General features: G+C 41.3%; 1 protein-coding gene across 7 annotated transcripts in view; it reads left to right on the forward strand.

The window, feature by feature from the left end:
- Positions 1-17,044, forward strand: part of Osmr (oncostatin M receptor) — a 73,432-nt gene that overhangs the window by 30,952 nt on the left and 25,436 nt on the right. For all 7 annotated transcript variants that reach the window (XM_060380511.1, XM_060380507.1, XM_060380505.1 and 4 more), the window contains 5 exons: positions 1,284-1,562; positions 2,581-2,716; positions 3,269-3,420; positions 8,847-8,989; positions 9,622-9,775. In XM_060380511.1, coding sequence (XP_060236494.1) covers positions 1,284-1,562; positions 2,581-2,716; positions 3,269-3,420; positions 8,847-8,989; positions 9,622-9,775 — 864 coding nt within the window. The remainder of the gene's footprint in view (positions 1-1,283; positions 1,563-2,580; positions 2,717-3,268; positions 3,421-8,846; positions 8,990-9,621; positions 9,776-17,044) is intronic.

Below are 17,044 nucleotides of genomic sequence, written 5' to 3' on the forward strand. Positions count from 1 at the left end.
CATCTCAGAACACACAAACAACAGTGAGGAAAAGACATAAACATGTTATAAACAACTTTGGTAAAGCGGACTAGACTTCCCAAAACCATAACTATAAAACTTATACAAGAGTAATTGGAAATCCTGACTCTTACAGGGCTGTTTCACATCCGTGGTTGTTCAGTAGAATCATTTAGAGGTTTTTTTAAATCTCTCTAGAAAAGCTATGCACAGGGCACTTAGCACAGTTGAGGTCAGTGATAGCAGTATCGAGTGGCCTGATAGGTGACCAGCTACATCAGGCTCAAGAGAGGGGTGAGGTAATGATGCCTGAGTGGCAGGAAGGGAGGAAGTTTCTGGCAGAAGGCCACCTAGAGGAAGACACTAAAGAAGGTGCAGCAGGGTGGAAGTTTCTCCAAGAGTCCTATGGATTTTGATACATCAGAGGTGGCACAGAAGACAAGACTGGAGAAAAAGGAGATGGGTTGGGTGAGCACATCTCTGGGAACGGGGAGGAGAGATGCTCCACTATGATGAAGGGAGCCATGGCTTTGGAGCTGGGCAAGTTTCAGTTGTGTTTAAGCAGTTTAAGGGAGAGCTTGTTCTGGAGCATAGTTCAGGGGTGCAGTCCATGATGGCAGAGGCGGTTGGGTTGTCAGGGGCTTGCAGCAGCTGATCGCATCTCACTACAAGCAGGAAACAGAAATGCTGGTGCTCAGCTCGCATTCCCCATCTCCTACAGCCCAGGACCCCAGCAAGGGACTCATGCCCCACAGTGAAAAGGTCTTCTCATCTCCATCAACCTAATTGCCATCATCACTCATAGACATGCCCACTGGCTCAAGCTGACAATAATAGAGGATCTCCCAGGGATTCTGAATCTCAAACTGACAATCACAGAGGCCTAGGAGTAACACCTGAATATGATTTTACTATTGACAAGTTGAGCAAACTTAGCTCAGAGTTGCTGCCTATCCTGATGTTGAGTGGTCCTGAGAATGGCCGAGATAAGGAACACAAATGCCTCATAGAGAGCTTTCTGCATGGTGAGGGCAGCCACAAACCACAGCACCACCACAATAAAAAGTAATGATGGTGATGTTATTTTAGCTGGGACACTCTGACAAAAGGTACCATGGTGGAAAGGATTGGTTTGCCCCCACCAAGAGGCCCAGGAATCATGTGAAAGTTTAGGTATCTCTTTTCCTCAGAAGGTAGAATAAAATGATATTACCTGTAGAGAACGAGAGGGTTTGTGTCTTGAAATCTGAGTAAGATTCTAACCAAGGCCTTTTACCTTGCAGAACACGTTTCAGTTAAACCTGATACATTATTGATGTATCCTGAAAAAAAACTGTTTGAAGAAGGCTCCAATGTCACCATCTGTTTAATGTATGGACAGAATCTGAATAATGTATCCTGTAAGTTGCAAGAAGAGCCAATCCATGGAGAACAACTTGATTCACACGTGTTACTAATGAAGTTGAATAATGTAGCTTTCCTCAGCAGCACAGGGACAAACATCAATTGCCACATCATGAAAGGACCTACAAAATCATTTGGTGATGTTCTCTTTGTCTCAAGTAAGTATTAAATCACTGGTTTTCAACCTTCCTAATGCTGCAAACCTTTAATACAGTTTATCATGCTCTGCTGACCTTCCACCTATAAAATTATTTTCTTTGCTACTTTGTAACTGTAATTTTGCTACTCTTATGCATCACAATGTAAATATCTGATATGCAGGATATCTGATATGTGACCCCTGTGGGCTTCGTGACACACAGGTAGAGATTGATGGAGGGTGGGGTGGCTCTGCAGGCCAGCCAACCATGAAAAGGTGATACACAGAGGACCAAAGACCTATGTTGATCTTTTCTCCTGGCTAAGCCTGTCTTCTTGGTCATTTCTGTGAATGGCATGGTGATGGTTTAGAGAATCCATGAATATGGGTGGATTCTAGCCCCAAGGTGTGAGTTTGACAATGGTGGCCAATAGTGGTCTTTACCAAGTGGTGTATTTTGGTGGAGTGAGAGCATGCTGACTTTTCTGGAGGTCGCAACGTGCCTGTGTGTGTTCTTGACCATAGGACAGTATCTCAGACACCTCTCTCTATTGCTAGAGGAGGTAATTCCAGGTCTGGATGCTTCTGCCATCTGAGTCCCCTACTGTAGGCTCTGGGAATAGAAGTGTTTCTACATTTTTGAGGAGCATTGCCATTCCTGGAACTCTCTACCCACCCACCCCACACACACACAGTGTGTAGAAGTGAACCATTCGTAGTCTGGCTGACATTCTAGGCTTTAATGGAAGCCATAAAACCGAAAAGGAGCGCCAACCCTCCTTCAGATAGACACAGTGCCAACCTCATGTACAATATTGACCACTCATCCCCAAGATACCCCAGAATGGAGAGAGACAAACTTGAGGACGCAGCTGAAATGAGCCTCTCTGCGGCTCTTGATCTGCTGATTTTCATCTCTTGATCCTTTAATTGTTTGGGGGGACTGTGACTTCAGGCCAAAAACAGAACTCTCCTTTGACTTGTCATTCAATGAAAGGACTTAATTAGATCTTTTGTCTTTTCCTTTGTATGTACAGAAGTGCTTGAGGAGCCCAAGAATTTTTCCTGTGAAACCCAAGACTTTAAGACTTTGAAATGTTCATGGGAACCTGGGGTAGACACTGCATTGGCTTGGTCTCAACAACATCCCCAAAGCTACACTTTATATGAATCGTGAGTCTGCTCTGGCTACATCATCTTAAGGTTCTTCCTTGTTTCATAGTTACATGACAAGCGATTCTCTCTTAGAGAAGCGCATGCCCTTAAAGTGTCTTTAGGAAGTGCCCAACTCTACTTCATAAAAAAACAGAAAAACAGAGCACAAGCAGAGCTACACCCAGACACTGCAGAAAATGTGTGTACATATTTCTTTTTGTCTCCACAGGGCTATAGAATCTTCTATCTGATGTGCTCTGAAAGAACATGTACAATAAAAATTAAAATAATCAATTGTGTATCTTTATATTAAAATAGTCTTATCTGTTGGCATGAGTTGCCCCATTTTTTTCTAAATTTTTAAGAAGACTCAACTAGATTAATCGATATACCACTCACAAGGAAATTTCATCACATATAGAAATTCACTGAGATATTTTCGTTAGTGGCATCCATTGGTGAAAGTCACTGAATTTACAGTTTAAAAGTCCCAAGAAATCAGGATACATTTGCTTTGATGGAATTATTGAAACCCTGTCTTTTCTGTCTTGTTTTGTTCCGTTTTTGAAGGTTCTCTGGGAGACGTGAGCTTTCTAACCATAGAAACTCACATGACTGGCAAATCACTGAAAAGTCACAGGAAACTTATAACTTCACACTCACCACTGAAAACAACCTAAGAAAAAGAAGTGTCAACCTCATCTTCAACCTGACCCATAGAGGTGAGACAGGGACGCCACAGCCCATGGTGGCCACCTAATATACCATTTTATACTGTGCTACCTGTGCAGTAGATGCTAACCCCGTTCACAAACCAAGTGAAACTAATCTTTGTGCTTCCATTTGCTCACACTTATCTTCACTGATGTATGTATTCCGATGCCCTTGCTTTGATCATGTCTCAAGTATCAGTGAGCTCTCTGACAAACTTTACAGCTAGCATTCTGGCATATACTTTATTGCATGGTCTATCCCAGAACCTCTCTCTACTCTTCCACTAAAATTGTCTATTGCTTTAAATTGTGTGTAGGAATGTGGATGTGTGTTTTCATTTCCTATTTGTTCTAAGGATCTGAGAAGTTTGGGCCTTATTGTATATCAAGCCATCTACAGCAATCTAGTAATTTTTATATATTAAGTTGGCATGATGTGTTAGCACAGGTCTTATTGCTGTGGTCTCTTAGCCCATGAGTTTGATAAACTTCGTTGCTCCACTCCCTACTGACATAAAGAAGGCTAGTGGATGCTCAAAGGTACTGGCCTTGTGCATTTCCCCATTATTAAACACTAGATCTTTTTGCCTAGTTGCCACAGATTTTTTTTTCCTTTAAAGTACAGCAATTGTAGTGGAGTTTGTCTATTTTAGGTAGATATTTTCAGTAAGATGGTATGTTCTTTCAGCATGGAGTTATAGATGTTTTTTAAAATATATCTTTGAGTTACAGTGTTCCATATTTGCTCAAGAATCTGTCCTATTGCCAGACAATGAGCATTAAGGAAGATTAAAGGCTGAATCAGTCTTGTTACCTCCTTTCCTGAATGCTCCTCAGAAAGTGCAATTATCTATTCATTATATCTGTAATGGGTACCACTTTCTCTCGAATTCTCCTTACTTTAGAAGATCATTCCTTTTACCTCCTGTTCGCCTAAAAATCTACTCGCTGTGCATCCTCCTCACTCCCGAAGTTCTTTCTTGGTTCTCTGCTTCTATGATTCAATTTTGTCAAAAGTTCAACTATCTTGACTATTTTTAAAGCCAAATTTTGGCTATCATTAAATGTGTTTTTTGCCTTTTAATGTGCCTTGTTCTGATAACATATCCCTTGTCTGTTGTTGAATTTTCACTCTACCCTCGTAACCTAATTTTCTTTGCTTTTTTTGAATTTGGTCTGCTGCTCCTTTTATTTCCTGACCATCCTACAAATAAGAAATAAAACCAAAAACTCTCAATGAAAAGTCGGTTTGGGACACCCGAAACAAACCAGGAAGTTTTGATATTTTAATGCTTTCTCTATGAACTATGGATGTTCCCCACTCAATCCACAAACTAATCCACAAATTATTAGGGTTCTTTAAAAAATCTCAAACGGATGACATTTTTGGGTAGTAATTTTGGACAGAACTTCATTTTAATCATAGATGTCTGTGCCATCTGTGTTCATTGAACTTTCTGAGGTTAGGTTGGGGGTCTTGGACCTGGCTGTCAGCAGCTTACTGGTGAATAAAACATCCTCCCCCTAAAGCCTTGGCATGCATAATCTAGGATGGCACTGATAATTTACAGCTTCAGTGGGTGCCACTTTCTTCTGGATGCTTTCTACTTTAGAAACTCATTCCTTTTGCTCCATTTGCTTAAGAATCTAGCCATTGTGCACCCTCACTCCTGTGGCCCTTTCTCAGTTTGTGTTCTGTCTTTGCTCTCCTTACGCATGTTTAGCGAGACTGAATAATGACGCTGCATCAGGGCTGAGCACGTGTTAGTTCAGGGTGCTACTCAGTCCTCCCTTCCACACTATTGTTTGATTTCTCATTGTATTTCCACAAACTTTTGCTTAATATATCTTGAGAAATTTTAAAATCAGGTTTGCATCTAACATTTCTGTATATTCAGTATGCTAACAGCAAGACTTCCTATATCTTCCTGAAACTTGTGGTTATTGAAAGTCTGTGGTCTGGTTGCTCTAAAAGACTGCTGCTTTGCTTTGCAAGTCACTCTGCGGACTTTCTGTTGACAAGTTATGAATGGCTCGGGTACTTCATACTTTAGCACATGAATTTGAGTTCCTCTGCAAGCATCTATTGTGTTACTGGGTCACAGATGTCAGAAGATGGATGAGAGAACAACCCAGTCTCAGTAGCTCAAATCCTAAAGTGTAAAAAATCTGAGTCTAGACACCCCAGAGGACTGTAATTAACCACTCTTCCCTGTAACAAACAGACCCTCAGATTAGGTTTCCATCTCAGCCCCAGTCCTTCCATCACCATCAAGCAAGAAAGGAGGACAGGGACAGATCATGTAACCATCACCACAGCTCCACAGCTTGTAGTTTGGTTTAAGAGCAGCTTGGATTCTCCACGCCTAATTTTAGTCAAAAGATTGCCATCTACTGGCCGGATGGCTGCTGTGGCCCTCACTCTGGTTTTGGTTTGACAAAGCTATCAGTCAGCCTTGCTCAACGGTCTATCTGTAGGTTTTAGATTCTCCACATAGACCTAGGAAGAGCTTAAGCATCTTGATGGGTGACTTAGCCCTTCTGGTAACCAAGACGTTTGTTCATTGGGGGTAATTGGTCCCCATCTTAAATTTCATTGAATAATTAAGCTCTGTGAATCCTGTTTCATTTCACTGGTGGCATTTGCATGTAACCAACTAAGAACTGGTAGTTCACACGACAGTGGCACATGTAATGCTCTGGTTATCTGATGTCTGGTCTAAGAGATGTGTCCAGCAGCAATCAAGGAACTTGACAATGCCGGCAGTCCCAGGAACTTGGGAAGCTGAGGTGGACGATCATGAGTTTGAGCCTAGCCTTTGTAATAAATACATTGAGACCCTGACATGAAGGACAAAACAAAAAAGAGTGGAGCACAGTTTGGGGGTCAATGCACATGTCCCAAATATGAAAGTTTTATATACCTTGTGGCAGTTTTCGGTTGTCATACTCTCTCCTCGTCACACTTGGAGGCTCTGGACATCTGTGACACCATAAGGCTTGCAGACTCTAAAGGTTTTGAGAGTGAGAGTGTGAGGGTTGGGCCATAACTTGCTGAATGGCTTGCGAAGCATCCTGCTGCACGAGGCTCCAGGAGGTTTCACACCTTGTTGAGGAGGGCCAAAATGACATGGAGATTGTGTGTAATGCTTCTGGGGAGAAACTCAAGTGTTCCTTAACTCCTTTTTATTAGGATTAATCAGGCCAACCAACCACTTTTTTAAAACGGGAGACTCTTGGCTTTTGGCTCCTATGACCCTGGAATTTGGCATGCTATAAGAAGTCTGCTATCTGTCTTCATCCTCAGAAGAGCTTTTTGAACAGTCAACTTGGGTGTCACATGGTGACAGGGTTGTGTGAAACATTTTCTTTAATCTGTGTCAAGTCCCATATAAACAAGGTCGTGTCCTGTTCTCTATTCCTTATGCAGGACAGCGGTTGTTGAGTAACCTAGAACTCAGGTGACAGGCACAAATGGACATGTCCACTGTGTAGGTGAAAGTCTCATCTGGGAGGGGGACGCTCCCCAGACAGAGGTAACATTGTATGCTAAGGGTGGTCCATATTTCTCTGTCTGTACTGCACCTGATAACGAAAGGGCCTAACCCAGAAGCAGATTAGCAGATGAGTGCTGGGGTCACTTTTTGTCCTTCAACTGCTTGAGGTCATTAGCTTTATTATTTTTCTTCAAGCAACTAGGAAATACTCTGTTGTAGGCTCCACTATCCAAAACCACAGAAAAGTCTGAATTCTCTGATTTTTCCATGTGATGTTTATAGCCTATACCCATTCTCCATCTTTCCCATGCGACTCCCAACCAGGGTTTCATTTCCCATACTGTACTTTCTGGTTCTAAAATTCTCAATTGGTTCTTTTTTTTTTTTTTTTTTTTTTTTTTGCTCATATTATTATTTAGTTTACCCTTCATTCTACACGCTATTCTATGAGCAGAGAGGTAGAAATTTAAAGGGCAGTTTGATACTCTGCTCATCTCACAGAATGATTCTTGCCAGACTGGTGGTCCCAAGCATGTGTTTTCCTCTCTGGTGGGCCATAAATCCAAGCATAAAGTTTTTGGTGACCACTATGATGTTACCACTGTCACATCTGCAAACATCTCACTGCACTGGGCTTTATTACTGTCCACTGGGATCACTGGTGGTAAGGTGTTCATTGACTCACACCCCCCCACACACACACACAGCAGTCAGCATGGCACCTCCCAGAAAGCTATCTAGCAGCAGGAAGCTTTCTGCTGTGACGACTGACTTGATTGCCCCATGTCCTGTCACTAATGTGTGTTGCATCTTCAGTGATATGGTCTTACCATAAAGGTCTACAGGGCAACCAAGAGCACTGGTGGGAGCCAGCACTATTTTAAGATGCTCTAGGACATCTCTGATCAACAACTTGTGGGAATCTGCTGGGTTTTTGTTTTTGTTTTTGTTTGTTTGCCAATGTATGGCACCTGGGATGAGCATAGGGTAACTCCAACTGAACTTTAAAATGAAAAAAAAAAATCCATATACAGTGCTTATGACTAGTTGTTTTCTATGTGGCTTTTCTTTTTTTTATCTTTTTTTATTTTTATTAATTACAGTTTAGTCACTTTCTATCCCCCCATAAGCCCCTCCCTCCTCCCCTCCCATCCCCACCCTTATGTGGCTTTTCAAACATCCTTGGTGTTAGGTATCTCTTCAGGCCCCTCCCATCCTCAGTCATTCCTCTTCATCCTCAGTCATTCCTCTTCATCCTCAGTCATACCTCTTCTTCCTCAGTCATACCTCTTCATCCTCAGTCATACCTCTTCTTCCTGAAACCTACCTCTGCATTGTTCCCCTTTCTTTTTTCCTGTTGCTAGTTTCAGTTTTTTGAACGGTTTGGCTTTGGCTCACCGACTTTTCTCAAACTCTCATGTAGCAGTTCTATCATATGGGTCATTTGGAGGCTGACATTTGTTAATGATCTTTTTCCCTTGGCAACTGGTGACATAATTCTGGAATGTTTTGCATTTAACTTGTTTGGAGTTATTTCTTGACGTTGTTAACGTTACTTTAGTTACACTTAGACCATATTGTAACCTTTCTCTACAGGCTGCGGTCTTGAAGTTTTGACTCTCCTGTACTACCTGACTGATTATATTTAATTTTAAGAGTCTGTGTGTAGTTGCTTTTTGTATTTTATTTCAGTGATTAATATAGTTTTATATTTATATAATTAATATAGTATTAACATATAAAGCAATTAGTGAGTGAAAAAGATTGTATACTTGACATAATACATGTTGACAGCAAGCCCAGGGATGTTTGCATTTTTTTTAAACATAAGCAAAAAGCAATGGTGAACAAATAAGTGATGAAATGAACTGCTTATTTACTGAACTCTGTTTTGGTTATGCTTGAGTTCTCTTTTGTTTCTTTTTCTTTTATTGACAGTTCATCCAAAAGCTCCCCAAGATGTTACCATTAAAACTATAAGTGCTACAAAAGCCAACATGACTTGGAAAGTTCAGCCCTATGGAGACAAATACACACTTTTGTGTCAGGTTGAACTCCGACATGAAGGAGAAGTGATATATGTAAGAGCTTTCTTTGTTTACTATTTAAAAATCCTTGATTTACCTAAACAGAAAGGTAGCAGAGATAAGATTTTATTTTTTTCAGTTTAGATGGCACATACCTGTAATCCTACCATTCAGGAGGCACACACCTATAATTCTACCAGCTAGGAGGCTAACTCAAGACATCCCAAGTTTAAAGTTGCCTTTAGCTACACAGTGAGGCTCTATCTGCAAAAACAACCAAAAGGCAAACAAAAATTGCCTTGCTTCAGACCACACTGGTGTGCACACCTGTAATTTGAGAGGCAGAATCAGGAGGATTATTACAAGTTGAAGGCCAGCCTTATGCACACAGTAAGTTCCAAGCCAGGCAGGGCTGCATTGTAAGACCTTACCCCCAAACAGAAAGAACCCAACAATAAGAAAAACCAACCAATCAGGCCTTTATTCCAACATTGGTTCATAGATGATCTGTTGAAAGGGGCCTCTGAAATTGATTTAAACATTTAGCATGAAAAAAAAGACAGGGAAAAACTTTCCCCTTGAAGAAGATCTGGTCTTAATCCAAATTAGAGATTGCATGCTGTGATTTGACTTTGCAACACAAAGGCAGCTCTAGTCTTTGTTTTTCCTTCACTTTCTTAACTCAGGAGCACAATGTTTCCGTCCACATGAGCGCAAACCAGCTCTTGAGTGATCTGGAGCCGGCCACGGAGTACAAGGCTCGTGTTCGCTGTGCAGGCGCCAACCGCTTCTGGAAATGGAGTGACTGGGCTCAGGAAACGTTCAGCACACCTGAGGCTGGTATGTGTGGCTCCCTGCCGTTGAACTCACAGGTCTAAGTCTCAGAGCTTTCATTTGTGTCAAATGCTGAGAGGAAACTGTTAAAACAACGTGTGTCATACTTTAAGGCTGGATGAAAATGCCTAATGAGCGAGGCATTTGGCAATGCTGTTCCTTCCAGTGTATGTGTCCTCAAGTCATCTCTTTACGATTGCTGCGTTTGCTTTGGATTTGGGTGTGGATCACTCAGGACTGGGGACAAAAGGATGTTAGTGCCTTGGAAAGTACTGGCCTGATACCACACAGCGCCAGGCTGTCCCTGGGAATGCCATGGTTTCTGGGACAGTCATCCTTATTAGTAAGTGATGCTTTTGGTGCTGGTACTCTGGGGCCCTCTCCAATTGTCTTTGGTACTTAAGGTTTCTTCAGGCCTGAGTGTGCATGAGAACTATGCCCCAGGACTTAGATGGGTGTCAGGAGATGAGCTGGCCCGGCCCAGCTCTCAACCCTTTCCATTTCAAGATAAGAAGTCATGGCTGCCATCCATTTCCTAGATGAGGCAACCTGTAGGCAAGGGTTGAAGGAACTTGCTGAGCTTGTACTGCCAATGAACAGCGGATACGTGATAAAGCAGGAGCAGCTCATCTCTGATCGTGACACCTTGAACTTTTTATCACATACGCAGCAACTGTTCCTATTCTCCTACCGTAGAGGAGACCACTAAGGCAGAGAGGCCCAGCAAGTGTCCGCACTGGGAGTCCCCGCCAGCAGCCTGGCCCCAGAGCACCAGGGCTGCAGTGAGGCTCTGCATCCTCCCCCTCACTCTCCCTCTGTTGTGTCATTGCAGCCTTGATATCATGAGGACTCAGGCCCTAGCTTTGTTACTGTCAAAGGAAAGGCTGTATGTGCAGTTTTTCGTCCCTTCTTGCTGTCTGCGTGTAGACAGGTGAGCTTTTGTGGCATCCTAGAAATACCGTTTTAAAAAAGGAGAAAAACAAAGGCAAGTATTCAGCCTCTAAATGAGATGGCCATGCTAGGGGTCAGCTTCCCACTTTCACCCTGTGGATGCTTCCTAGCTCACACCCACCAAAAAATATGGTCATTTTGTAGGATGTGCAGACTTCCCAAGAAAAGCTGTAGTGGTATTCACCTCAGCTGTTGAATTATTAAATAACTAATTTTAATGCTGTCAGCTTGCTTTATATCTGTGCACATTTTATCAATGTTATGACTAAAGTGTTGTGTAAGGAGAAAACAGCAAAGGAGAAGACTATCTTTGGATTATAATACAGCAAATATAAGAAGATGTATGCCTGCTTTGTATGAGGTGAGGGTGGGAGAAGATGACTCAGTGGGTAAATGTGGATGCCACCAAGCCTAACCTCACTTTCCTCCCATTTCATACCTGAGTTTGGTCCCTGAAACCACAAGGTGGGAAAAAAGAAGCAGCCTCATCATGTTTTCCTCTGTCCATACGGGCAGCAAGACACTAGGACCCATACACATAAACACAAACACAAGCACACACAAAGAAGTAACCAAATACAAATTTTTAAAAGGAAATGAGTTGAATCTACTAACAGTGAATCTAATCTCCACTGTCCTCTTATCTCCTTCCAAGTGCTGGGGACTCCAGTGTTTAAGTGGATTTTAACAACGTAAAATAGTATGCATGGAGTTAAATGACAGCATAGTAGAAGCCTAGTGTATTTAAACATATAGCACTACAAACTGTACAAACAACCTTTTTTTTTTTTTTTTTTTAGTAATGATTTATAGACCAGCTCAAGATTTGAGGTGGGATCTGATGCTGTCCTTATTTCCCAAGCTTTGTTTAGCAAGTTAAAATCTGCTCTCATGTTTTAAAGGCAGAAGATTTGTGTGAAGATTTGTGTGAAGTGTCAGGAACTGAAAGAAATGAATGAGCTGCTTATTGATTGCAGCTGGTCACTGTTTTCTAACACAAGGATAGATTTTTGTGTGCTGTGCCTCCTCATGGCCCATGAAATATTTGCAATATTTCATAAAAATGTTGCAAATCACATCACTGTCCTCTCAAAAGAAAGAAGGAAAGAAAGAAAGAAAGAAAGAAAGAAAGAAAGAAAGAAAGAAAAAGAAAAGGATGGAACATAAAAGGGTGAAGCAGGTTTATCTTGTTAAATTTATAACAGTTGATGTAACATGTTCATGTTACAAATAGACAATATTTTGAAGAAGACCTTCTTCGAAAAAGCTGAAGTCCGACGAGAGTAGCTGTAGTTTTACGCCCGGCTCAGCTGAGACTGGATTTCTGCACATTCACAGGCTGACTGTAGAGACTTTGAGTTTGAGTCTGAGTTGTGCCCTCAGGACCTCACTGTAGAATGAAGCCACACCTGTGAGTCTCCACGACCTGGAAAAAGAATGCCAGCTGCGCTCTCAGCAGACTCACCTCACCTGTAGCTGAGGAAACCCGCATTTTCTCTATGCTGTTCTCCCATTCACATCAAAATATGACCATAAAAATACGATGGAAATTTTGGTTCTATGACACACAGTATCATATAGGTATCAAGCAAAACAAATTGCAAATTAAACACTACACACCTGTTTTAGTAGTACTTCCATCCATTTTTTTAAAAGTAAAAGTCAACCATGAAAAATACATTTTAGAAGTTTAAAAGAAATCACATTGATACTTTCATTTTTGCATCACAGAAGCTTGCTTATGAGCATTTCATTGAACTTAGGCCAGCAACGTGAGCCTGAAAGTGACCATCAATTTCCTGAATAGGTCAGGGCTGAGAAATTGTCAATCATGAGTGCAGTGGCTTTATTTTGTCTTCTGCATGTTTTGAACAATTAGCTTAGTCTCTCTGAACCTTATTTCCCTTATTGAGAAAATGGAGTAAATAAGAATGGCTGTACTGTAAGAGAGCAAATGAGTAACTATGTAAAATGGTTGAAATGGGCATGGCACCTAATTACCATCCTATAAATTTTACCTACTATTTTATATGCACTAAATCTACTCCCAAATAGTTTTAAAGGTAGGTACCCAGAGTGGTCTTGGGTTAATAGACTAGTTCAGCTGGCTGGAGGTTCAAGGATCTGGGTTCAATTCCTAGTACTGAAAAAATACAGAGAGTGTACAATACAGGTGATTAAGTATAGAGATGATAGATAGATAGATAGATAGATAGATAGATAGATAGATAGATAGACAGACAGGAGACAGACACAGAGAGTGATTCCTCCATATATCAATGGAGTGAGCACAAATACGATGCAAATCAATTCTCAGTTTCCGTAAATTTCTGCATTAAGGTCAGAGAGGAAAGACTGGAACATTTAAACAGGTTGTTTCTGGGCTTTTATTTTCCTTTTAACTCTCTAGAAAGTGTGTCTGGAGCTTGCCCTAAGACCCAGGCCCAGATCTTGAAGCTAGGTTTGGAAATCAGATGAGCCAAACCCTGGCTGCAGTGATTCCGTCTTCCACCATACAGTGAACTCTTGGAAGCAGAACATGGGGCCATGACTTGGGGAGCATGCCTCAGGTCCACTGTATGCCCATAGGAGATAGATGACAGGGAGCATAGGGGATAAAGAAGTCTTTCCAGGTTGTGACTCCAGTGAGGGGTCAGGTGAAGGAAAGCCCTGAAAGGCCCCTGAGCTTATTGCCCCAAGGGCCAAGGTTAATGTGTTGTGTCTCTACCTTAGCCTTGCACGTGGCAATAGGTTGCTGTCTAGAAAAATAAAAATGGAAACCTTCCCTAACTTCTGGTAGAATTGTCCTGATAAATAAAAGTCACTTAGTGGCTTCCAGATGCCACGGACCGGCCCAGTCGGAGTTCCGCACCCACGGGAAAATCAGGCGTTCAGATATCAGGTTAGGCACAGATAGGCAAAATGACAGAGACCACACCAAGTAATGTTGGTTTGGATCAGCTGCACTTTACTGAAGTCAAGCCAACACTTATATAGTGATTGCATAAAGAAGCACCTGAAGTTGACATATTTCCCGGAACATTTACAAAGTTTATATTTTAACTGAAGGCGATCTGGTAAAAGGCAGTGTCTTCAAAAATCTTGGCCTAAAAGCCTCTTAAGCAGAGCAAACATAGAACTAGCATTATTGCTGCTAATTTAGTGATTAGAGGGCCAGGGGCTGTTGAGCTAAGTCGGCTAAAGATTTACAACCCCCCCCCCCCCCCCAGAGATAAGCATTGAGGGGAATTCCTCCTGGTTGTCTTGCTAAGGATTTACAATCTTTTCTTAGAGATAAGATGCTTGAGAAAGCCTGTCCGTAAAACTCATAGTATAATATAAAACTCTCTGACCTCCTATGTTTGCCTATCTTCTTTTTGCCTCATCATAAACACCTGTGTTTGGTAATGGTTTTGTAGTAGTTTTACTGCAGTGGGAATATCCAGAGTGTTTATCCTAAGAGATCCTAATTAAACATTTTCTTTAGAAAGCCCTAAAACTCTTGTCCCTTTACTACCTACAATGTTTGGTTTTTCCACAAGCAATTCCTGATGCTGAATCTGATTTATTACCTCTCCTAAAATTTTATTTTCCTTCTACTCTTATTTACTAAAGCTTTTAGTAATCTATTAGAAATGTGTTTGCTCAACACCCTTCACAATAGGCACTAATAACATAAAGTACCTTGGGATGACATTAACCAAACAAGTAAAAGACCTGTTTGAGAAAAACTTCAAGTCTCTGAAGAAAGAAATTGAAGAAGATCTCAGAAGATGGAAAGATCTCCCATGCTCATGGATTGGTAGGATTAACATTGTGAAAATGGCCATCCGGGCAAAAGCAATCTACAGATTCAACGCAATTCCCATCAAAATACCAACTCAATTCTTTTCAGACCTTGAAAAAAAGATTCTCAGCTTCATATGGAGAAACAAAAAACCCAAAATCTCCAAAACAACCCTGTACAACAACAGATCATCTGGAGGTATCTCCATCCTCTATCTCAAGCTGTACTACAGAGCAATAGTAATAAAAACTGCATGGTATTGGCATAGAAATAGAAAGGAGGATCAATGGAACCGAATAGAAGACCCAGAAATAAACCCATGTACTTATGAATACTCGATTTTTGACAAAGAAGCCAAAACCATTCAATGGAAAAAAGATAGCATCTTCAACAGATGGTGCTGGTCTAATTGGATGTCTACATGCAGAAAAATGAAAATAGATCCACATTTATCACCCTGCACAAAACTAAAGTCTAAGTGGATCAAAGACCTCAGCATAAAACCAGATATGCTAAATCTGTTAGAAGAAAAAGTGGGGAACAGCCTAGAACTCATTGACACAGGAGACAACTTCCTGAACAGAACTCCAACAGCACAGGCTCTAAGAGCAACAATCAATAAATGGGACCTCATGAAACTGAAGAGCTTCTGTAAAGCAAAGGACACCGCGTCATCAAAACAAAACGACTGCCTACAGATTGGGAAAGAATCTTCACCAACCCTTTATCTGACAGAGGGCTAATATCCAGTATATATAAAGAACTAAAGAAGCTGAAAAGCAACAAACCAAGTAATCCAATTAAAAAATGGGGAACAGAGCTAAACAGAGAATTCTCTGTAGAGGAATATACAATGGCAGAGAAACACTTAAAGAAATGCTCAGTGTCATTAGCCATTAGGGAAATGCAAATCAAAACAACCCTGATATTTCACCTTACACCCATCAGAATGGCCAAGATGAAAAACTCAAGTGACAACACATGCTGGAGAGGTTGTGGAGAAAGGGAAACCCTCCTCCATTGCTGGTGGGAATGTAAACTGGTACAACCACTTTGGAAGTCAATCTGGCGCTTTCTCAGACAATTAGGAATAGTGCTTCCTCAAGACCCAGCTATACCACTGCTAGGCATATACCCAAAATTTGCTCAAGTACACAATAAGGACATTTGCTCAACCATGTTTGTAACAGCTTTATTTGTAATAGCCAGAACCTGGAAACAACCCAGATGTCCATCAATGAAGGAATGGGTACAGAAATTGTGGTATTTTTACACAATGGAATACTACTCAGCAATCAAAAAAGAGGAAATCATGAAATTTGCAGGCAAATGGTGGGATCTAGAAAAGATCATTCTGAGTGAAGTATCCCAGAAGGAGAAAGACAAATATAGAATATACTCACTTCTATAGACCTAAAAGATAGGATAAACATAATGAAATCTATACACCTAAAGAAGATAATCAAGAAAGCGGACATGGGGTATGATGATCAATCCTCATTTAGAAAGACAAATGGGATATGCATTGAACGTATGACAGGAGTCTACCGCAGAAAGCATCTGAAAGACTCTACCTAGCAGTGTTCCAAAGTAGATACTAAGACTCATAACCAGACCTTCGGCAGAGTACAGAAGGAGAGTTTGATGTGGAAAGGATAGGAGCTCCACAAGGACCAAACATATCTGGGCACAGGGTCTTTTCAGAGATGGACACTCAACCAAAGACCATGAGAGGATAAAACCTAGAACCTCTGCTCGGATGTGACCCGTGATAGCTCAGTAATCAATTGGTTTCCCATAGTAAGGGGAACAAGGACTATTTCTAACAGGAACTCAATGACTGGCTCTTTGACCTCCCCACCTCCCAAGGGAGGAGCAGTACTGTTAGGCCACAGAGGAGGACTTTGCAGCCAGTCCTGAAAATACCTGACAAAATGGAGTCATATGAAAGGGGAGGAGGTCCTCCCCAATCAGTGGATTTGGAAAGGCGCAGGGAGGAGATGAGGGAGGGAGGGTGGGATTGGGGAGGGAATGAAGGATACAGCTGGGATACCGAATTAACAAAATGTAACTAATGAGAAAAATAAAATTAAAAAAAAAAAGAAATGTGTTTCCTTGAATAGTTAACTGTGCTGTTTCAAGAATCATAGAGAAACAGCAAAAAAGCTCATCAATCCAATCTTGCAACCGAGTAAGCGTGGGACTTTCAGAATACGTCTTTTTGGCTTAGGTGGCCATGTTAGGGTTCTTGCCAGTGACTTCCAGGAAGCTGATTCCTGTAGGAAACGTATCTTCCATCTGGCAACATAATTTTATGCTTACATAGCACATTTTTATGTTTACACAGACAATTCTGGAGTTAGTGTGGCATCCAGAGGCTCTAGGGCGGACTTGTAGGTGTTGAGTTTCATATTGTTAATCCTTGTCATTAAAGCACCTTCTGTAAACTTATGTGGAAATGTTCTTAATGTAGCTCGGTATTCATATACAATGAATATAGACAGTGAAAATACTTAAAGCCCAAACTATGAGTGCTT

This window comes from Meriones unguiculatus, chromosome 3 (genome assembly GCF_030254825.1).
Source record: "Meriones unguiculatus strain TT.TT164.6M chromosome 3, Bangor_MerUng_6.1, whole genome shotgun sequence".
Lineage (NCBI taxonomy): Eukaryota > Metazoa > Chordata > Mammalia > Rodentia > Muridae > Meriones > Meriones unguiculatus.